The 22005-nt window shown below is 54.7% G+C and overlaps 1 protein-coding gene across 8 annotated transcripts in view; it reads right to left on the reverse strand.

Annotated features, from left to right (window-relative positions):
• The window catches only part of AFAP1L2 (actin filament associated protein 1 like 2), a 29737-nt gene continuing 7732 nt past the window's right edge, over positions 1-22005 (reverse strand). Inside the window, exons 3-18 of one of the 8 annotated variants that reach the window (XM_069459832.1) lie at positions 21462-21552; positions 18743-18826; positions 15786-15991; positions 14448-14627; positions 12941-13030; positions 11325-11409; positions 10673-10777; positions 8100-8311; positions 6004-6149; positions 5046-5157; positions 4129-4386; positions 3870-4035; positions 3435-3590; positions 1271-1452; positions 1017-1139; positions 1-95 (exon numbers count right to left, since the gene is read on the reverse strand). In XM_069459832.1, coding sequence (XP_069315933.1) covers positions 69-95; positions 1017-1139; positions 1271-1452; positions 3435-3590; positions 3870-4035; positions 4129-4386; positions 5046-5157; positions 6004-6149; positions 8100-8311; positions 10673-10777; positions 11325-11409; positions 12941-13030; positions 14448-14627; positions 15786-15991; positions 18743-18826; positions 21462-21552 — 2223 coding nt within the window. In that variant the 3' untranslated portion in view covers positions 1-68. Of the gene's footprint in view, positions 96-1016; positions 1140-1258; positions 1453-3434; positions 3591-3869; positions 4036-4128; positions 4387-5045; positions 5158-6003; positions 6150-8099; positions 8312-10672; positions 10778-11324; positions 11410-12940; positions 13031-14447; positions 14628-15785; positions 15992-18742; positions 18827-21461; positions 21553-22005 lie in introns of all 8 variants that reach the window. The other 7 variants (XM_069459831.1, XM_069459834.1, XM_069459833.1 and 4 more) reach the window with 7 other exon arrangements.

Raw genomic sequence — 22005 nt, forward strand, 5'->3', positions numbered from 1 at the left:
GCTTTAACGAAACAGGATTGTCACCAAGGTCCATATTGACACGAGAGTCTTTCGCTGAAGGTGGTTTCCTAACTCGCTCCTTTCTTCTCCCATTCCTAGGGTACCATTCAAATACCAACACCCACCCCCCCCCCATAAAAAAGGGAAGTTAGTTATCCTCTGTAGCAATCTTTATGTTCATAAAAAATATTTTAAGCACAGGAAAGCAGTTAGGAATAGAGGTGGCATATATTTCAAACCCTGTGTGTTCACTGCTGCTTGGAGTACCTATTCAGAGATTTTTGAGGCTGTGGCATAGCTGAGAGCGCTCCAAGTGATTGGTGATGTCTGCCATGGCTGCACGGGAGCAGTAGCTCTGGGGCTTGCACAGACTCAATACTTTGGCAGGTGCCCACACCAATGGCTATGTCTCCCGCAGGTAAGCAGGATAGGAATGAAGAGCAGAGTTTGCCAGAAACAAAGGCAGCCCTAGGCATATTCTTTAGCATACAAATGAGTAAAGGATTAATAACCCTTTTTGTCTAGCCCTGGGGGCGGGGACCCAGTCATAGCATGCATTCCTTGTTCACACTAACCAGGTGGGTGACTTTAGGCAAACCATGTCACCTGTCTCAATCTGTTTCTTTAGTTTTAATGGTAGAAGCCCTTTGAGGTCACTGACTTTTTGATTTGAAAACTGCTCAGTCACAGTCTGTCCCCAAGCTGCAGCTGTCCCCCAGAATCTACCGATAACTGCATGGTAGGCAGGTCAAGGACCCCAGCGTCCTCAGGCTTCCTGGTGAGAACACTTGAACCCGAAAGTGTTTAGGGACTGACCAACCAGAAAGTACAAGGGCCTTGGTCAGTGTCCAGGACGGAGCCAAAGGCAGGGTGAAGCCGGCCACTTCCTGCTGAGAGCTGAGCCCTCACTCGGAGCTGGCACCAAAAGCTGTAAAGCACCGCCTAGGTTGGAAGAGGAGCCTCCACTTTGGTGACACTTATGCAGGCCCTGCGGGAGGCTGGGCGTGACCGCTTACCTTGGCCTTCTGGAGGACGGTGCCTTTGCCTGTGACCATGACCGAGAGAGGCCTGTTCTTGAGCGTGGTTGCAGAGTTGACTGGGGTGCAGTCCGGGGCAGGCGTGGGGGTGGCAGCTTTAGGCTGTGGTCACAGGAGAAGAGCACGGGCTGAGTCAAGGGGCCGGAGACCTGACCCACCTCCCCAGGCGGCGGCCAGGAGACCCTGCAAGCAGCTGAGAGGCCGAGGCGCCCAGCACTCACACGGGGGCTCACGTTCTCCAGGTGGGTGGTATCCACGGTGGTGCCCAGCGTCACAGGCCCTGCCTCAGCCTTCTTCAGGTTGTCCTTCACCTCCATGATGTTGAGCTCCAGGTCCACACGCCTGCTCTCCTCGACCCGGCACTCCTCGTCTATCTCCCGCAGCTTCTGCTCCAGGCTGGCCAGGACCCCCTTGTCTGGAGAGAAGATTAAGCCAACCGTGGAGAACAGCATTTCAGCCAAGGCCAGGGAGCCCTGCTGGGTGGAGGCAGGGTTTACACACATACACCCCACCAGAGAAGGACGCCAGGGAGCTGTGGACCCCAAGTGTGACCCCAGCACCCAGAGCCAGGATGGGCCGCTCTGTGTGCAGCAGGCAGCCTTGAAGCCCAAGACCCGTGTCAGCATTCTGCAAGGATTGGGAGGGCTCTGCCTTCACAGAGAACCTTCTGGTAGGTTCTCAGAGGCTCTCAATTGTTTTGCTATCTGCTATTTTGACAGTGACCTATAAGGATGAGGGAGGCTTTATTAACGAGCCAGGAAGGAGGCTTGGGCTGTCTGCCCCACACGGCCCCCACAGTCCTCCAACACTTGGTGCTCCCCAAGGCCCCACAGAGCAGGGACCTCAGCTCCCACCCTTCTCTGCCCTGCTTCATGTTTCTCCTCTTAACCCTGGGGCTCTCGGGTTGACACTGCACACCAAGAACGATGGCCTCCTGCTAGAGGAAAAGTGTCCCATACAGAGTCCCTAGCACAGGTCAACAACCACCCAAAAAACTTAAGTACATTCTTCCCAGCTGTATGGTAAATAATCCTCTGTCAGGGGACAAGCAGTAACAGGAGTCACTGTGCAGGAATTCACAGATGCTCCTGAAGATGGTCTTTTAAAGACCATGCAGAAAAAGAAAGTTGAGAAAATGTGTGGGTGTTTTGGGCTTTGAAGTTAAAAAGAAAAATACAGTTCCTATGCAGTGGTCGGTATCAATACTTTGAGGATCACTTTCTTATCTGTGACTTACTAACCCAGGATCCACAGGGCTTATTTGCCAGGAGAATAAACTGTAGTGAAAATCCTTTGTCTTCTCCCACGTGGAGTATCCACATAGGAGAGAAAGGGCTGGGAATCTCCCCTTCCTTCCTCAAAGCCCCAGCGCCACACTTTCTCAGGGGTTTCCAGAACTATCGTAGAGGAGTCTCTGGTCACATCTGTTGGCTCATGTCCCACCCTCCAGTCTTGCTGGATGGAAGGAAGCCCAGCTCCTGTCCCCCTACCTCTGAGACTGGCAATGTCCTAGGCCACCAAACCCTCCGGACCAGAGGGTGCTCACGTGTGGAGACAGAAGGCAGGCTGGGGGCAATGAGGAGTGACTGCTAACAGGTGACGAGGTCTCTTTGGGGTTCTAAAATTGATAGTTGCATAACGGTGAATATACTAAAAACAATTTGCACACTTTATGTCTCAGTAAAGCTGTTATTTAAAAAACCAGTGGGTAACTCTGTACCCTCAACACCTTCCTTCACCAAACAGCTGACTTTGTCCCCAAACCTGTTCCACCAATTTCACTTGTTCATGCAACTCTGCAGTTTAAATATTAAATGACCCCAAAGTTACTCCACGGAAACTAAGCCAAATGCTTCAGAAAGGCTCTGTAAAAGGCCAGTTGCTGTGAAGATGATTTGGACAATAATCCAGAAGGACTCGGATTTCTTGGCAAGTGTCTTAAGTTTTTGTTCACTTTAAAGCAAGCCTGGAAATGAAGGATGGTAACAGGTGGAGTTAATGCAGGAAGGATGGCCTAGGACTCCCGGCAGCTGACCCAGAGCTCAGAACACCTGCAGTGCCAGGCTGCGACGTGACATCAAAAGACGGGCCAAGGAATATGCATTTAAGTGAAAATAAAACATTTAAAGCCTAAGCATAATTTTTAAAGACTTCCTCCTTTACCTAGCTTTCTCAGTGACCCGCCGGGCCTGTTGCCATCCCGTCAGAGGGTCTCTGTACAGGACAGCAACCTTCAGACAGGAGTGGGGGAGGGAGGACCACAGGGAGCACCCGCCTAGGCCAGAGGTTGCGAGGCGACGGCTCTCAGGTCAGGAAGGCAGGCGACGGATCCAGAGTCTTCCTCAGCCCATGCCCACGTGTGCCCCTGACCCAAAAGGCCAGCGGGCAGCCCCTTACCTGTACATTTTAACAGGGTCTCCTTGAGTTCCCGTTTCTCTTTCCGGAGCTGAGCCAGGTGCCCCCGGATTTCTTCCTTCTTCTTCTCGAGCCTCTCCTTCTCCTCTGTGTACCGCTTCACCTCGGCTTCTGTCCGATTCTTGCCGAGTTTGATCTCTACAGACCCAGAGAGGGGAAGCCCAGGTCAGCCAGGGGCTGTCCCCAACCCTCTCCCCAGGCTCGGAACCTGGGGCTTTGGCACCAAATCAAAGCTGGATACCAGGTCAGCCTAGCAGGGACAGGAAAGGAAATTGGGCCTACACTGTCCTTGCTGTGTGACCCTGGGCAAGTCCCTCCACCTCTCTGAACCTCTGTGTCCTCATCTGAAAAGAAAGGAATCAGGCTAACTTCTCCAAACCATGTCCCAAACGGCCAGTTCTTCTCTAGCATGAGCACCTGCAGCGGGCACCCTCAACCTGTCCTTCACAGGCGGGCTGGCGCCAGCAGGGGTGGCCACCACGGTGTCAGGGCAGCTCGATGGGAAGGAGATTTTCTGCTGCTCAGTCTGGATTTTTATGGTGGTGTTTCTCGGGGAAGCCTCCTCAGGCTCCGGGCTGTCCAGCTGCCTCTGTTTTGGGAGAAAGCACACGTGACTCAGCCAGCCAGAGGGGCACGGGAAGGTGGTCCAGCTCATCTGCTGGGGGACGGCCTGTACCTGTGCCTCTGGGGTCTCTGGAGACTTTAAGGAGGGCTCATCTGGGATGGGGCCTGGGCCTGGGCCTGGGCCTGGGTCTGCAGGGAGGGCCTCGGCCAGATTGTCCAGGTGGGGCGCCGGCGGGGAGGAGGTCTGGGCCTGAGCACCACTGGGGCCGTGCAGAAAGGACTTGACAGGCGTGAGGTCCAGGTACACTCGGTCGGGCTCACTCTCACTCGGGGCATCTGCAGCAGGGGTGGCTTCCTCGGCGGGTTCCACCTGCAGGAGAGAGTCGGGACATGCACCACTGCACCTCCGGTCCTTTGGCTGCAGAGGGGCCCCAGCCCTGCCACAGAGCTCCATGTTGCAGTCCCCAGAGACCGACCTCCCTCCTGGGGAAGCCACCTGTTGGGTCCTGGATATGCCACTCAAGAGGTGGGAGACCCAGGACATAATACCTAACTTCCCTGAACCTCGTTTCTGCATCTGTAAAGAGGAAAACAGCAGTACTTCCCAGGTGGTGGGTGGCACTGAAGGAGCTAATCTACACAAAGCCCTTAGCTCAGCAGAGCTCACTGTCCGGCACGTGGAACCTGCCATCAGTATGATCATTCCACCTCAGCTATCACTTTGGACCCCCCAAAGGCTAACGGTGTCGCTGTTCCCAATCCCAACACCACACCTCCCACACCTAGCACTGAGCAGGGCGGTTAACCAGCTGTTCTGTCTAGACAAGTCCCCGAGCCAGGCAAGCTGCGCAGCGTCACATGTAAGATGACACTATTGCGCCTAGGCGTCTGCGCTGATGGCCCGGTAGGTGACTCAGAACCCACTCTCCTTAGGAACCATCTAACGACCTCTGGGGTCCAGGCAGTGAGGTTTGGCGGGGGTCGGGGGAGACAGGGCGGCCGCAGGCCACCGCCTGGCTGTGTCCTTACCGCGGCCGTCAGCTCCGACAGCTCCACGTCGTCGTACAGCTCCTCCTGGCGGTCCCGGCTGGGCAGGCCGTCGATGTAAGTGTTGGGCTCTGAGAACTTCCTCTGCATGAGTCTGGAAGACACGGCGAGTCACAGCACGCGTGAGGCACGCGGGACAGCGTGGCCGAAGCACCGGCCTCGAGGGAGTCATGACGACTAGTGGTGCCACGGAGGCCTCGGCTGCATGAGACATCTGGGGACTGACACCACCCACCGCGCATTTCGGGGCATCTCCTCCCTCATCTCCCAGTGCCGCCTTCTTGGAACTCTTGGTTTCAGAATTTTCTCTCAGAAAAACAAACTGCCCTGCCCCACAGCCCTCCGCTTAGGCTCCCTCGCCCTCTTCTCCCCCGACTCCTCCCCTCTAGGATCTCCTTCCAACACCCACAAGGAAAATCCCTTCTCGTTCCATCTTTGCGATACGCTGGGGGCTGCATAGACCAGAGGTGGCCCGTTTTGTGCATAAGGTGGCAGATTCCATTTCGGTGGCTTGACCAGCTCCCTCCGGTACTGGCTGTACCCCCCAGCCTGGGAACACGACTCCCAGAGCCCCGGTTTGCTCATCTGGAAAGCAGACGTCCCACCCTGCCCTGCTTCTTCCAGGGTGCGCTGGGGACCTGGTGAGGGGTCATGGGAAGTGCCCAATTGACAGAAGAATAAGTAGAAGGTCAGGAAAGTGGCAACTCTGCCCTAAAGGAGCTGGAGAGCCCAGGACGCTGCAGCCACCCCTCGGGCCCGGGGCCCGGCCCAGCTCTTGGGTCTTAGCTGGGCCCTCCCGAGGGCTGCTCCTTGGCCTTGGACTCTGCCTCTTCCTGCTGCTGGGCAGAGCAGGGCCGAACCCTGTGTGCTCGGCTGCCTCCCTGCTCCGGCTGACCACCAGGGGCAGCATGGCTGGGAATAGAGGCCCCCTGACACTCACAAGAGGGAGTTTTTGGCCGCAGTCACGATACAGGAAACCCTGTTGGCGTCCACATAGTCGTAAGTGAACTCTTCTGGGTCTGTCTTGGAGCCCGACTCAGAGAGCAGGAGGCCCAGCCAGTGGCCCATTTCCTCGGAAGACTTGGCCTGCAAGGAGGCCGAGAGAGACGTGAGCAGACCCAGGTATGCCGCCCTTCCCCGCCAGGCCATGACAACACCCCGCCCCAGTCCCCACCTGGACAGGCCTCTGTGACAGCCTGGGGCCATGCTCCCTCCTGTTTACCAGCATATTCCGTCCCTCAGTGACCCCAAATAACATTTCCTGCCATTGACATCTTGATGCTGCCTCAATGATGCTGTGGACATTTGTCCACAAGTGTCACCTGTGATTTACATACATGTGTCTCTAGAAGGCCATAATGATTATTAGTTATCACCAGGTGATCTCTATTAAAAATTACAGTGGAGGCCAGGCTCAGTGGCTCATGCCTGTAATCCTAGCACTTTGGGATTGTTTGAGGCCAGGAGTTTGAGAGCAGCCTGAGCAACATAGTGAGACCCCGTCTCAAAAAAAAAAAAAGAAAGAAAAATTAGCCAGGCATTGTGGCTTGTGCCTGTAGTCCCAGCTACTTGGGAGGCTGAGGCAGAAGGATGGCTTGAGCCGAGGAGTTTGAGGTTGCAATGAGCTATGACGACACCACTGCACTCTAGCCATGGTGACAGAGCAAGACCCTGTCTCCAAAAAAAAAAAAATAATAATAATAATTGGCTAATCTTTCTATTTTTTATAGAGATGGTGTCTCCCTGTGTTGCTCAGGCTGGTCTTGAACTCCTGGCCTCCCAAAGTGCTAGGATTACAGGCATGAGCCGCTGCGCCTGGCCCACAATGCATTCTCATCAAATATATACACTGGGTACTTCTATTATAATGTCAACATTTTTTCTTGCCTTTTTGTTGAGACAAAACTGAGAATTCTATAAAAGCTACAGGTTTGTTTTCATGAGGAAAACGGCTACCCCTTTGGTATTACAGCCCGTAGCGCTACCACTCTGTGGCTACATTCTCTTAATCAGAGAGGCAACGATTAAGCAGAATTAGTTTCCTTTTCCCGCTTGGTTTCAACTTGATTTCTCAATGCAGCTGTTCAAGGGCATCCTCTAGTTCAGGTTGCCACACCTCTGCCCTGGGCAGCGGTGACAGCTTCCAGACAGGTCTCATTTTGTCACTTCTTCCATCCGTCCCCCACCCAGTAGCAGAAGGAAATGTCTCAAAACCCAAATCTTAGCACGTCACTCTCCCTTAGTTGGGCAGTTAGCTGAATGACATCGCATTGTCAAACTAGGATGTAAGTTCCATGAGGACAGGGGGACTATCTCTCTCTCGTCCACCGTGTCATTGTACTGAGGAGACACCTGTCTACTGAAGACAGTGAGTGGATGAGTGAGCACAAGCTGGTCCCTGGGAAGCAACTGCGATGTGGGTCTGTAGCCACCAGAGGGCAGTATTGGAGCAAACTTTGGATGACGACCCTGGATAAAGATGAAGTGACCAGGAGTTAACAGGCAAGTGTGTGCTTTTGTGCATAGAAAGGATCTGGACTCCGCCTGCCCCAGACTGCAAGGCATTATGTCACCTCTTATTTTTGTAAATGTAACATCACATCACACAGAGGGTGGGGACTGGGAGGAATGTAATTGTATCACAAAACTCATTCTTCCCCAGATAAGCCCTAACAGTTGTCATTTTTGTGCACTGGGCCTAGAGGCTCTCCCAGCTGGTGATACACACACGAAATGGCACCACTTTGAATCCTTAGTAGCTTTTCCAGCAGCTCAGGGAGTTATAAATACTCTTTCTGCCCTAAGTGCAGGAAGTAGCTCATTGTCCCACTCCTATAACACAACCACCCTGAGGTCAGAAAAGGAATGGAAATTTTTAAAAAAAATGCAAACAATCTCAGGCAAAGGAAGTAAAAATAACATGGAGTGACATTGATTCTGCCTTGGTAGGATTACAGTCCTCCTCGAGACCGGCAGCAAAATAGCCGTGACCGCCCCACCCTGGCTGCCCTGCTGCCGCCCCTCGGGCCACGGTACCTCCAGCTTGGCCAGCTCCTCGCCCTTGTGGAGGATGCGGAAGGAGTAGAGGTGGTCCGGGCTCGGGTCCGGGACCACCTCACAGCCCACCAGGCTGAGGGGCTGCTGGGCCACCTTGCTCCGGTTCCGGTCCTGGTAGAAGTGCAGGTGATTGTCCCTGACGGAGCACCAGCGAGACTTCCACTGGCTGTTCACCAGCACGTTCAGGTAACCTGCGGGAGGGGATGCAGACGCGGGAGGGGATATGGTGGCAGGAGACCATGGGTGCCCAAGGGTGTCGTCCAAGGCTGCCATCGCCTCTGGGCCTCCTGAGAGTCTGCCCTGGAATCTCAGCTTCAGAACCGGGCATGCCTTTCATGTCTCTCAGAGATTCAATCTTGTAGTACCTTTTTTCCCCATGGTGTCAGTAGCCAGACCCTTCGAAGGTGGGCAGCACAGCTGTCTGGTTTTGGGCAGGTACGTCCAGAGGGAAGTGAGCTGTGTCCTTGATTAGACCAAGCCTGGCTCGTGCACAGGACAGAGGCCGCCTCTCCTGCCTCCGCTTGCCCAGGCCACTGTGGCAGGAAGCGCGCCCAGCCCGAGTCTCTCCTTGCTGCAGGTTCAATCCTGTCACCTCTGTAGCTTTCCCACCGCTGGGCCCTCTGGACTCAGCCTGACGTGCCCAACTCCTTCTCACCCTCCCACATGCCGCCACTCAAGGACCTGCCCTGGCTGGGTCCCGACTCCTGGCTCTGCCTCCTGTGATAACACTGGGAGCCCGATGCAGTGGAACTCTGCTTCCAGGTTGGCCTCCCCAGCCGGACACAGTGCTCTCCTCAAAGGCAGGAACAGTGCCACGTTCCTCTCCAGGGCCCAGGGTCTACGGCCCTCCGGCCTCTCCCCGGTGGTCTCCCTGTTTCTCTGTGGCCTGCAAAGGCTGCCAGCATCGGGGTGCACACACCATGCTATCCTCTGTTATTCTCAAATGGTTGCATGTGTGCAGTTCAGCTTCCTAAGGACAAGACAAGCCTCCCTGCCCCGTTGGAGGAACACTTACTGAGCTGACACCTCACACCAAGCACAGCATTATCCCTGGGCTACCAAGATGAGTAAAATCCAGGCTTTGGTCCCCTCTGCACACCCTGGTGTGCTGCCCGCTCTCTGCGCTGCTTGCCTTCCCAGAGGACTGGCTTACAACGTGGGTACCCTCTCCACCCTAGGGGATTGGAAGCTGCCCTGAACCAGGCCACAGGGTAAAGTGCACTGCCACCTTCCTGCCCAGCCCAGCTGGACACACAGTGGGGATCAGGAATATCTCCCAGCCACAGTAGCATCACATACATCACAAGTGCAAAGTGAAAGAATTAGAGACCAGGACATAGGAACTCTGGCCCATCTGGGCAGAAGTCACACACGCCCATCACAATCCTCAGGAGCAAAGAAAGCTTTGGGTCCAGAGAGGTAGGAGCTCAGATCGTGAGCACCCCAAAGTCCTGGGAAGGACAGCCACTGTTCTCTCGCCCTTCCCCCAGCCCAGGGGACAGGAGCATTCTGAGCTGCCCAGCAGACTTCCACCCAGAGCCCAGCCACGTCTCCATGACAGCGACTTGCTGGGACCAGGCTTCTGTGCCAGATGTCCTGTCCTCCGAGGCTGCAGGGACCAGCGGAGCCAGCCACCACCCAGCACCCTGGCCAGAGAAGCAGGAGGCTCCAAAGGTCAGGCCTTTTCTGCTGCCTGCCCATCCCACCCCGGCCGCCCTGGCAGCCTCAGAGAACAAGAGACCTTAGCTGGGACTCAGGAAAAGAGCCCAAGGATGAGACATAGGCTCCATGAGGAAGAAGAAAATGCCTGAAGGTGGACAGTAATGGCCTTTAGGCTCCAGGGGGTGGGGGTGACAGCAATGAGCCCGTCACCCCAGGGAAGGCCTATCTCCTCTCCTGGCCTGTTTCCCCGAGTATGAGCGAGGGCATAGAGATGACCTCTAAGAGCCCACTAGCACCCACACAGCCCCGTGCCTCAACGTGGGGTTCTTCTTGTCCCCTCTATAGGTCATGCTCCGGCCCTCAGGCACCATCCTGCCCGTTCAACTCCCACCTACCCTTCAAGACTCAGGTCCAGGAAGCCACCTCTGACCACAGAGCAGCAAAGTTTCTTTCTGTCCCTGAGTCTTAAAGCTACAAAGATGGCGCAGTGAGCACTCATGGTATAGAGCCATCGTCTCCCTTGGGCTGTGCGATCTCAGTGCTGTGCCTGCCCTCGGTTCTGTCCCCTTTTCCTAACACTCTGCCCGCCGTACTCCATAAATACAGATCAAGTGAAGGTCATTTTTAAAAGAACACTAGGAGGACACCAAGGAGTTACCCTCCACTTCCACAAAGGACCCAGCATTGCAGCGAGACAGAGTCTGGTTAGGCGTAAAGAACTCCCCGCGGTGAAATCAAACAGGACCTGAGGGCTCCGCGCTGTCTGTCCTAGAGGTGTTTAAAGCAAGACCCGAAATGCTCTGCCCGTGCCGTCCGAGCTCGCCTCCCTGGAGACAGGCTCCGGCCCAGTGCACGAGCCCTCTGGCCCCAGGGGTGGCTGAGATTCTTACTGGACGTCTCGAGGGACCTCTCTGGAGGCTCCAGCGAGGTGGACTTCTTCCTCCCCAGGTTCATTAGGTTGCTCAGTTTGAGCCCAGCGGAACATTTCTTCTTGACTGTCAAGATGAGAGAGAAAGAGTTGGCATTGCACACTGTCCACCCACGTGCCCATGAGAGATGGAAAAAATAGCAAACCCCTCCACCATGACATCCGCCCATTCCTGTGCCACCACACACACACACACACACACACACACGTGTGCACACACAGTCTGCTCCCCAAACCAGGGTCCTCGGGCCAGAGTCAGGTGTCTCTAAAGCCACACACTCAAGAGGGATACATAGACTTCTTACAGAATATGTAACCACGGAGACTCTTTACCAACTGTACTGGCTCAAAGGGATTTGAAATAGGATTAGCAAAGAAGAGAGAGATGGGAGAATATTCGATCCCCAGAATTTCATGAAACTTCACTTTGATTTGGCCGTCTCTCCCTTTTCCCTGGATCTATCAGCTGTCATATTTCCAAGCAGTTTATTCATTGGAGGCTAAGTCAGAATCAGCTGCTCAAACCCATCAGGGTTGAGCCAGACAGCCAAGTCTCTCACCCGGGAATGCCACCTCCCTCCCGACTGTGACAGGGAGAGCCATAGTGCGGTTACCATCTTTGGTTTCTGGGACCTCCGGGTGGCCGTCCGTGGAGCTCCCGTACTCTGAGGCTGACAGGTACTTCTCAGCTATATCTGGCTGTGGACAAGAGAAGGGTGGATGGGGATTGCTGGCTGGGAAGAGTTACCACGGGGACTACAAGTCTAGGGGAAATAACAGATGGCTCTTGGGTGCAGCTCAGAGGTCCCTGACCAAACCCCCAGGAGCCACCCAAACAGCAGGTAGGACATTGGCCCAGCTTCCCTCTGGGTCTCTGTGGAGCCCCTGACCTCGCCCTCCCTGCCCCGGCCCAGAGCACCTTCCCCATCCTTCTTCACCGGCTCTCCAAAGGCTGCTCTACCTGATGTGACTGTGGCCCGCAGCCAGTGGGAGGGACAGGCAGCCAGCCAGGGGTGGCATTAGCGTCTGCATCCCTAATGAAGTTGACTGTCAAGCGGGAACCACCCATCCCTGGAGGTGAGCAAGTCTTTGAGAGCTGGCTGTACTAGCAACACGTCAGGCTTCGGAGAAGAGCTGGCGGCCTGCACCCCCAGCGGGAGCGTTCTGCAGCCGGTGTCCGAGTTAACTGAGCCCCTCTCAGCCTCACTCTTTATGTGTGTCACACAGGGATGATGTCCCAGTGTGCATTCACAGCGGTCTTGGAGAATAGAGCTAATCCCTAGAAAAGCATAGCCACCGCTGCTGCTAGAATGTGCATTCGGAATATTCCAATCAAGCCTCTTCTGGAGAGGCGCCTACTCCAGACCTCCAGCAAACGAGCTGACCAGCTCCCAGGCAACAGGACCAGCCTCAGACAGGGTCTAGGGGCAGCAGTACCTGGCCAGGGAGGCACTGCATGCTAAGTTTTTCGGGGTAGCTCTTGTTTCACACCCCAAAGTGAACAAAACCCAAATTCACTCCAACTTTTCTTTTTCTGTCAGTGGCCAAGGAATGAATGAGATGACGAAACCATCAGCTCTTCTTAAGTTCTTCTGGAAGGGCTATGGGTATTTCTCCACGTGGGACGGTCCCTGCCTTCCTGGAGAACAAACGGCCTCCTCCCTGCTCAAGCCCTCTGCGTCCCTCTTGCTTTCCTCCCTGCCAGGGGTGGGGACCTCCAGATGAGACCCTCTGGCTTCTCTGGCACGCTGAGGCTTCAGGGTACTTATCTGCAGATCCTCAGGGACGTGACATGTGACCCCACAGGTGGTGGTCCTCCCCTTGGCCAGCACCCAGCCCAACTTCCTTGACCTTGACCCTTGAGGCCAAAGCTCCATGCAGATGAGCACCAGAGCCCTCTGGTTGGGGTCAGCACTGAGACAGATGCCCCCCAACCCAGAGGCCCTACGGGGAGGGGAAGGAAGAGCCTCATGAAATAAATCTCCCTGCTGAGAATGCAGCCAAAGGTGCTTGTGTTCCAATAAAGCTTCCCCCTCCAGCAAGAAAATATTTTAGGTCTGTATCAATTTCATCTGTTTTCCTGCCAAGCTAAAGTTACTGCGCTTATCCAAGCATTGTATTTTTATTAATTGGGCTGAGATGCAAAAACAAAGCTCCCAATTTTACACTTGTAATTTTTACGGAGAAAACACGGAAGTGGACCCTCCCCCCAGGCAGGGTGGGAGCTTACTTTCTGACAGTTAAGGCGCTGGGCATCGGGGGTGTACTGGTTTCCCTCCGACGCTCCTTCGGATGGCAGGCCGCTCACCTCCTGGATGACCTGGGCGAGAGGACAGCCGTGAGCAGAGGCCAGGGTCCCCCGTGAGGCCCTCTGGCCTGCACCGCGAGCCAGACCGAAGCCAGAGCCCCTCTGGCTCAGGGAAGAGCAGGCAGAGGTGGGAGAGAGGATGTTCAATTTCCAAGGAAGAGAGACCCACCCCTACTTTAGCCCCTGGCCTGCGTGTGGCTTGGACACAGCTGGGGGCAGGCTTGTCGTGGGGAGGGCTTGTTGCTTATGCCTCTTCCTGCAGGCCCCCCTCATATTCAGGGAGGGCAAGGGGGGGCCTTTGCAGCAAAACCCAAAGATGACCAGAGCAGCCCACCCTCGGCTCCACGGGTCCCCTTCCTGCCGCCATTCCAGGCAGGGGTGCTGTTCTCCTGCAGGTGTGATGAACAGCTGCACTCGCTGGATGGTCCCCTGGCTATTCAGGGGCTGTGTGACCTTCCGTGGAGTCTCTGTGCTGCTTGGGGAGCCTGCAGACTGCCGGAACTGACGGCTGGCTCCCAGACCTGCCTGCCACCCTCCACCCACGCTCCTCCAGGAAGGAGCCTGTTAACCGGCCCCCCGGGCCTGGCCTGGGGCAAGGCAGAAAGGGAGCGGTGGGAATTCCCAGGGCTCCTGCAGACACACGGCCCCGCCAGGAGCCCTGTGGAGGTGCAGAATTAACAAGAGTAATGTCAGAGATCCTGCTTTTTCAGTCTCTGCCTAGAGCAGTCTGTGGAAATGGGATTAAAATCGCAAGAGCCAAAGAACAGAGGAGGAAAAGTTATGGGGAAGGGGAAACTCAAGGCATTTCTCTCTTCTTCGATTGACTCCAGGTCAGGACCACGGTCCACTGTGAATATGCAACATCGTGTCACCGGAAGGGCACAGACTCTGGAGTCGGAAGATTAGTGGTGTGGCCGTGGGCCTAAACCTCAGTCATCACATCCGTAAGCTGGGACAACACCTACGCCACAGGGTCGCTGTGAGGACTTGCGTAAAGGGCCCAGCACAGGGCAGGCACATTCATTATTGATCGGTCACCTCCACCCTCTGAGCCTTGATCTCCACTCCTGTGAAATGGGGACACTAACATTGCCCAGCCACCCCAGCGTGGTTGGTGGATTAAATTTGCTAAAATCCCTTGGTCCATGGTAAACATGTAACAAACGGCAGTGACATCTATTCCTCCTTAATAAGGAGGCTGGTGACGCCACTAGAGGTGACCAGGTGAAGTCCAGGCTGCAGAAGGTGTCAGACCCCGCAGCAGAGGCTGCAGCCCATTTCCATGGCGGATCGCTCCCACGTAGGATGTAGGAAGCCCTGGGAACTTGAAGGATCACTGACCCTCTGCCCTCGACCACATCATCCCTCCCTTTGGAAAAGTGGCAGCCACAACTCCAGAGCTCCTCCGAGCGGCCTGGCGTCCCCTCACCCTGAGCCACTGCTCAGCCTGGTCCCTGCTCTGCAGGCCCAGCACGATCACGTCGGCGTTCATCGGCGTGATCTTCAGCTTGTGCTCCTTCTTCCGCACTTGCTTCTCCTTGTGAACGACACTGCTGCCCAGCAAGTTCACGTCCAGCTGAGGGCTGTGGTCCTTGGAGGATTTATAGCACTGGAAGAAAGGCGAAAAATTACCGCCACTGTGCCAGGCGTGCCAGGCCGAGGCAGGTCCTTCAAAGGGCACCTGGACACTGCGGGACCCGCCGAGGTCCCAGCTTTCCCAGCAACATGAGCAGGATGGACACCCCACAGCAGGCCCGGAGGCTGAACCTCAAATGTGAGCAACCTTGTTCTTATCATCAGATCGTCCCCCTCTCCTTCAAGCCTCCTCCTCACCAGCCTCCGCCAGCGACACTCCAGGACTCTGCTCTGCAAATGGCTCTCACGTGCTCAGCCTGATGGGCTCCTAACATCTGGCCCCTGGGGACAGCTGTCACGTGGCTGGGAGGGACACACTTTCCCCGTTTCTCCCCTCTCTGCATCTCTTCTTGGCTTCCCCAGTAAAGGACCCCCAGGGCACACAGACTCACTTGTGGTTAGGAAGACGATGTGTTAGCAAAGGAAGGAAGGGACGTTCTTCCCCTACTGGAGACAAGGCTTTGCCCTTGGTGCCCCATTTGTAAAATGGGGTCCTTATAGGGTCACTTAACAGGATTACCCAAAATGACATTTGCACAGAGCAGAGCCCCTGGTAACCATGAAGAAAAGGTGTTTATAATAATGCCATGGCATTTCAAGTCAGGATGTAAAACTGGGAATTTTAACTTAAAATAGCAGGAGACAGGACTGTTATCAGAATCATATCTTCTGATTTCTTTAAAGATCTTGCCTTATAGTCAGTAATTACAAATATTGTTGCTTCTGAGAAGACATCTATGCTTGTCGTGCTGCAGAAATGACAGCAACAGCCGGAATTGAGGCTGGGGGCCAGGGCCCGGGCTGGGGAAGCCCGACAGGGATCCAGTGGTCAGGCTGTGAGGAAGGACCAGGGCACAGAAGACGTGCCTCGCTCAGAAAAAGGAGGATGGGGAGGGGAGGCGGTGGGAATCAGCCCCCTTTGAGAGCCTGATGAAAACCACTAGACCTTTCTAGTTCACAAAAGCCCACTCATCCACACACAGAATCCTGCACACACTTGAGGGTAGGGAGAGGTTAAAACCCGACACAAACAGGCTGGAACCCCCTGGCATCAGGCACCACCCTGTCTCCCTTCCCCTCTCCTCCTCCTCCCCCAGGAAAGAAGCGAGGGACGCAGCGTGGGTGGACTGACCAGCAGCCGGGTGTCCCTGATGACACAGAGCTGCTTGGCCCACTGCCCCAGCCACTTCTTGCGCCACAGGAAGGCACAGATGCGGGCGTCGCGCATCAGCTCGATGCTGGCCTCCGGTGAGGGCCACTGGTAGGGGGCCGACCTGCCCTTGCCGCTGTCCTCTTCATCGTAGGACTCGTAGGAGCTGCTCACGGCCTCTCCGTCCTCTGCAAGGAAGACCCGCTCAGTCAGGGCCGCCCAGGCAGGGGACGGTCCTGAGCCAGCATCGCCGGGCAGGGCAGCGGGCAGCAGGCGGGAGCAGCAGCGACCCAGGCCACAATCCCCACCCGCAAACCAGCCCGGCGGCCACCAGCCACAGCCCAGGGCTGCCTGCCCTGCCCCAAACCCCCTCAGCCAAGCTTCTGGGATGCAGCCTCTGGCCACAAGACACAAATCACTCAAAATCAGAAGTCTCTCCCATGCCCTCCTCAAACCCTGTCATGTCAGACTCCAGGGGAACCCCAGAGAAGACACCACTGCCCCACAGACGACTGTTTGCCCCTGAGAAGCCCATTCCCCCATGCTGGGCCCCTGTGTGCTCAAGGGAAGGAGGAAGCAGGTGGGGTGGGGATGTTTCTGGATTTTTCCAGGCCTGGCACTGTGTCCTTCTAAGGGCCCAGGAGGGCCATTTGAGCCACCTCTGAGCTGTGCACATGGCAGCCTGACAGCCACACACCTGGCTGGGTCCATTTCTGTCCCGGGTGCAGGGACGGGGCTTTGGCTCCTCAGAAGTAAAAGGCAAAAAAAAAAAAAACCACACCAGGAAATGCTTTCCAGGAAGGGGCCAGCTTCCTATCCCCAAATACTTCTCTTGGTCATAGCCTTTTTAAGCATCCCCAACAGACTCTCCTCTGTGCTGCGCTGACCACCTCCTGGCACAAACTTAGCTCCTTTTACTTGTTGCTAACTTATACCCTCCTCTACCTCTGGCAATGAGCCAACCTCATGTTTCTGTTTTGAAAGAATCCCCAAAACTTATTAGAGCACAAATCAGAGACAATTGTATGCACACTCCACCTGCCTCACTGCCTAGTTCCTGCCCCACCACCCTGCAGGAGTTTTTCTGTTCCCCGGCCCACTGCTCTACTCAAGGTGAACAAACACTCTGTGAAGAAAATCTGTCTGTCTATCTACTTATCTATCCCTGAGAAACCAGGCTTGGAGAAAAGGATCTCGGTCCAAGCCCTGCTCAGCACAGGAACCCTGTCTGTCTAACCTTGATGCTCTGCCCGAATTCCCCACAGACGGGGAGCTCACTACCTCCTGCTCACTGACACTCCCTTCCATTCCCGGGCAGCCCTGACAGTTAGAAAATGGGCCCAACATCCATTTCCCTGCGACTTCTGCATAGCAGACCCGTTCTGTCCCCTCGAGTCAGGCCAAATGACACTCTCCGTTCATTCCCATGACACCTTCAGAAGAGGGTCAGCCTATGGGCCCCTTAGACTTCCCAGAAGACTCCAGAAGCCCCCTCTACCTGCACAGCTGGGTGCCCGCGTACTAAGGCAGCTGAACCACATTTGAATTCAAACACAGGAAATCAGAACGAGGGCCCTACAACAGTTATTCTAGCTGTGCTGCCAATGAAAATGTGTTTTGTTTTGATATTTCTAAAAACAACACTTTAAATATTTTAATATCAGTTTTCTTTAAAAGCAGTGTGGTAGTACTGTTTATGGCTTAATAAAAAAAGTTGCACAGTTTATAATTTCATACTTATTAAATATGCAAAGATTGACAATAGCCATCCTACCCAGAACTTTCTTATTGTGGGTGGCAACGGACATTAACACGAGCCTCTCAGAAAGCAGTCTGGGAGCCTGTTGTTTCAAGAGCCATAAAAATACCTATATTCTTTGGCCCAATACTCCCAGTCCTGGGCGTTTGTCCTAGGAAACTAGTTTTTTAAAAAAGAGGAGGGAGAAATGTTACATGCATTAAGATATTCATTCAGTTGCTATTTAACGGTTAGCAGAAGGACTGGGTAAGTATGATTTCATCCAGTTAGGAACATACCATGCAGTCAATTAAAACTCGAAAACTAGTCTGCAGCTTGATAAATTCCCTAAGATATGATGGTAAGAGAGGAAAGCACGATTAGAATTACGTATGCAAATAGTTCAGCGCTGTAAGGCAACAGAGAGAGCTTACAGTAAAAAAGTTGATTTGATAGGATGGTAGGATCAGGGTTATTTTAAAAAATTTTCCTCATTGTCAGTATTGTGTTATCTGTGTAATAAGTAACATTTCCAGTGTCACTGAGATTCTTCCTTTGGTGACAAAAATTAACAGAGGGAGGCTGCAGAGTTTAGTGTGAATGATTTGGGTAAATTCCCACTGTTTTGTGCTTCTGGGGTTGCCGCATGTGTTTCATGGAGGATTCTAATACCTGCCCACCCTCCTCCACGGGGGCATCGGGAAGCTAACTACGAACTACAAATCATAATCATGGAGTAGCTTGGAGGAAATTTAGGCAAATGTATTAGCATTTTTATTTATCACCAAGGAGAATCATAGCACACCATAAATGCAGGCTATTCTCAAAACAGGTACTTGGCTGCCAGGGGGTGCAGGATGAGCAAGAGTGAAAGGCAGGATGCTCAGATAATTCCACCCAGGTCAGCCTTCCCCAGGTGAGCTGCTCCCCACTGTGTCCTGTCGGACGTCCTCATGACCCGAGGGCAGAATGACCATGCGCGCTCTGGCTCTTTCGGCCATGTGTTCCGGTGCCACAGGCAAGGGTCTGTGGAAGGCAAGGAAGTCCCTCCCCTGGAAGGATGTCACACAGGCGCGCACATGCAGGACCCATGCACAAGGACGGGGAGAGCGCCGCAGCCATCCTCGGGGCATGCACCCATCTCAGAGCCAGGCAGCAGGCAAGGAATCACTGACATCCCAGCTCTGGGGACAAGCAGTACCCAAGGTGATGGTGGCGTAAATGACTCCTTCAGGCACCTGCGCCCATCTGGGGACTCCAGTAGGGAGAAATCCTCCAGAATGACCTGCACGATAGCCAGAGGCACAGACAGAGGCGAGAGGAGAGAGACGAGATGACGAGAGGGACACACCCAACTGCAGACCCGCAAAAAGAGAGACCCAGATGGGTGACACGGCTGCTTGCCTACCAGAGGTCAGAGCTTGCCCTAGAGGTGCAGGCTTGTCGGGAGAGGCCACAGCCCAGCCAAGGACATCATTTCCCAGTCCCCTTCACATCCAGAGATGACAAGTGACTACTCGTCACCAATGGAATATGGGCAGAAGTGATGTGGTCACTCTGGCTGGTGCTTTTAAGAAGCAGATAGGGACTCTCTGCTCTCTCTTTGCAGAGGGTTCTGTGGCCCTAGAGGTGGCCGAGCCAAGCACGGAAGGAGCCTGGTACCCAAAGTACACAGGACAAGTAATGCCCACAGTTAAGTGCTCACAGTGACAAACAGATTTTTATTGCGTTACTATCACCTGAAACCAGGGGGTTATTTGTTACCGGAGCACGAGACACCGTCAATGAAGCATCTGCCGTCTCGGGCAAGCAGGACAGACCCCAGTATCTCCAGCACAGGCCAACAGGACACTTGCTGAACGTTTGCTTGGACTGACCCAGTGGAGCGGTGTGAGGACACGGCTGACAAGGCAGGACAAGAATCCAAGCAACTGGCCTTTTGCAGGATGTCAGCAAAATTGCCATTGGCCAACTAGCCAGAGCAAAGTGATGGGGGGGTGGGCCAAGGCTCACCCCTCCTGCTGCAACCTGCATGTCACGTTGCACAAACAGGTGTGGGGACAACAGGCGGGAACTGAGGCCGGGCTGGCTTGCAACATGGGTGAAGCCCTCCCTCTGTGCTAAGTGTGACCGCTTCTCCCCAAGTCACCCCCAGGCCTCGGCCTGGCAGGACAAGGCAGGGCCATCTCTCACCCACAGCTGGGTTTCCTCCGTCTCGGAGCCATCCTGACCCCCTCCACACAGTGAGTTCATGCTGTCCTTGGGATGACCCCCAGTCCTGGCCACAACCAATATGAACTCAACGGTCCAGAGACAAACAGCAGGAAGCCTGGTCTCTCTGACCACTTGTTTGTGTCGAGGTGGAGCGTCTGCGCCACACGCAGGCCCCAGGTGCGTCTGGGAGGCAGGCCCCTGCTGGCCCGGCCACACCCGAGAGAGACAGGCTTGAGACACACGGGTGCTCACCGCATGAGTCACCGTTTCCACCTTCAACGTGCACCCAGACAGCAGTGCCGCACCCTCGGCTTTGGTCTGAAATCACAGCCCCGACCTGTGACTCTGCAACACCTCACAAGCTCAGCGGGTTAATGCCAAGTGACGGCTGTCCACAAAGCCACACTCTTACAATAGAACAGCCTCAGTCTGAACAGGCCTCGCCTCCCACACGGTTCCCGGCCCAGAGGCAGTCGGGAAGTGTGCAGGAGGAAGGGGAGAAGAATCCACGGCCTCCACCTGCCTGGTCCCATCTCATCCTTGGTCCTGGTCCTTATGGAACCAACAACGCCCCCCTTCTGCCAAGTTCATTCCCATCCACCCACCCCCAGGCCCTCACCTTTCAATGTGCAAATTGCTTTATGCTTTCAAAACCTTTTCATCTTGGAAGGAAGGAAAGAGATGGAGGAGGTCAGAGGGGAGGACCAGAGTCCAGCTGCCCTGGAGACTGGGGTCACAGCCACCTCCTCCAGAACCTTGGTGCCTTCGTGGGTGGTGGCATCCTCACACCAAGAGCACTTTTGGTCCAGCTGCCTCAGGCTGAGAGCCACTGGCCAAGGACAGAGGGTTTCAGTGTGAGCCCTGCCTGCACAGCCCGTTCACAGCATCCAGGGTGATCTTTTCAATACCTGAGTTAGGCCAGTCACTAAGGAACCCTCCAGAGGCGTGCAATCTGTCCCATTTTGGGAAAAGCCAAAGTCCTCCCTGTGGCCATGTGTCCCCATCTCATCCCTATCTCTTGTCACTCTCCCCTGCCCTACCTGCTCCTGCTGTTTCTCAGACATACTCAGAGCTCTCCTGCCTCAGGGCCTTTGCACATACGTGCTTCTGTCTGCAAAGTTCTTCCTGCATGTATCTGCCCTACTCGCTCCCCGCTTCGTTCATCTGCTCAAGGTCATGCTATCCGAGAGGACTTCCCTGTCCAAAACAACACCCTCTCCATGCTGACACTTATCACTGCTGACACATTCTGTTCAGCTATTGTCTGTCTTCTCTCACGGAATCTAAGTGCTGTGATGGCTGGGCTCCTGTCCCTGACACACAGCAGGAGCATAGTGAGTCCGGGGACAGAACGTGGATACTGAGCCTGCCCGCCATCTCCACTGCTGACCAGCGTTTTGGGCCCCTTGGCTGACACACCCCTCCTCTGTCACCTTTCTGTGCTGAATCCAGCAACATGCAGGTGGGAACACAGAAAACCTCAGACACAGTGAACCTGCTCACTGTGTGCCCTCCCTGGCCCCTCCTTGCAGACAGCCCGGTCTGCTGTGGGTCTTGGTTCCCCTTTCAGAATAAAGGCCGAATGCTCTGTGGCCAGTGCTCGATTTGGATCACACTCTCTGGTCACAGCAGTCCAGACTGACCTCTGCCTTCCAGCTCAGGATGAGCAGCTAGACCCCCTCCAAGCCCTGGCCGCTGGGATGTACCATTGAGGGATGTGTCATAAGGCTCAGCCTCTTCATAGTAGCCCTCTGGAGACTCGATCTTCGGGATGGCAAGCTGTTTCCGCTCTGGAATCTGTGGCATGAACAAATAAAACAAATATTTTCAGATATGATACACTGGGAGCAACTTGAGATGAACCCTCTGGGTGGAAGGAGTGGGAAGTCCAGAAGAAAAAAAGCACCCGACTAGCCTTTCAGCAGGCTGGGAGGGAGAACACGGAACATCACGCATCCCATCGGTAGCCCAGGCCATAGTGTTTGGTTTGCAGCCAGAGAAAGGGCTGCGGGCGCGGTGTGTCACCTAGCTAAGGCTCAGCCCTGCAAAATGAGGCTCAACCCCCCCACCACGCACACAAAATATCCTTATGTGCATGACATATCATGTACTTAAGGTCCAGAGAGTGCCAGGCTGCTGTGGTAGCTATTATGGCTTTTAAATAGAATATACTTCCTTAAAAGACAAACCAATGGCACAGGGAGGAAGAGAACCAGGTTTCTCTTCCAGAAGAGAAATCCCAAACTTCCA

Source organism: Eulemur rufifrons, chromosome 28, assembly GCF_041146395.1.
Source record: "Eulemur rufifrons isolate Redbay chromosome 28, OSU_ERuf_1, whole genome shotgun sequence".
In the NCBI taxonomy this organism is placed as follows: Eukaryota; Metazoa; Chordata; class Mammalia; order Primates; family Lemuridae; genus Eulemur; species Eulemur rufifrons.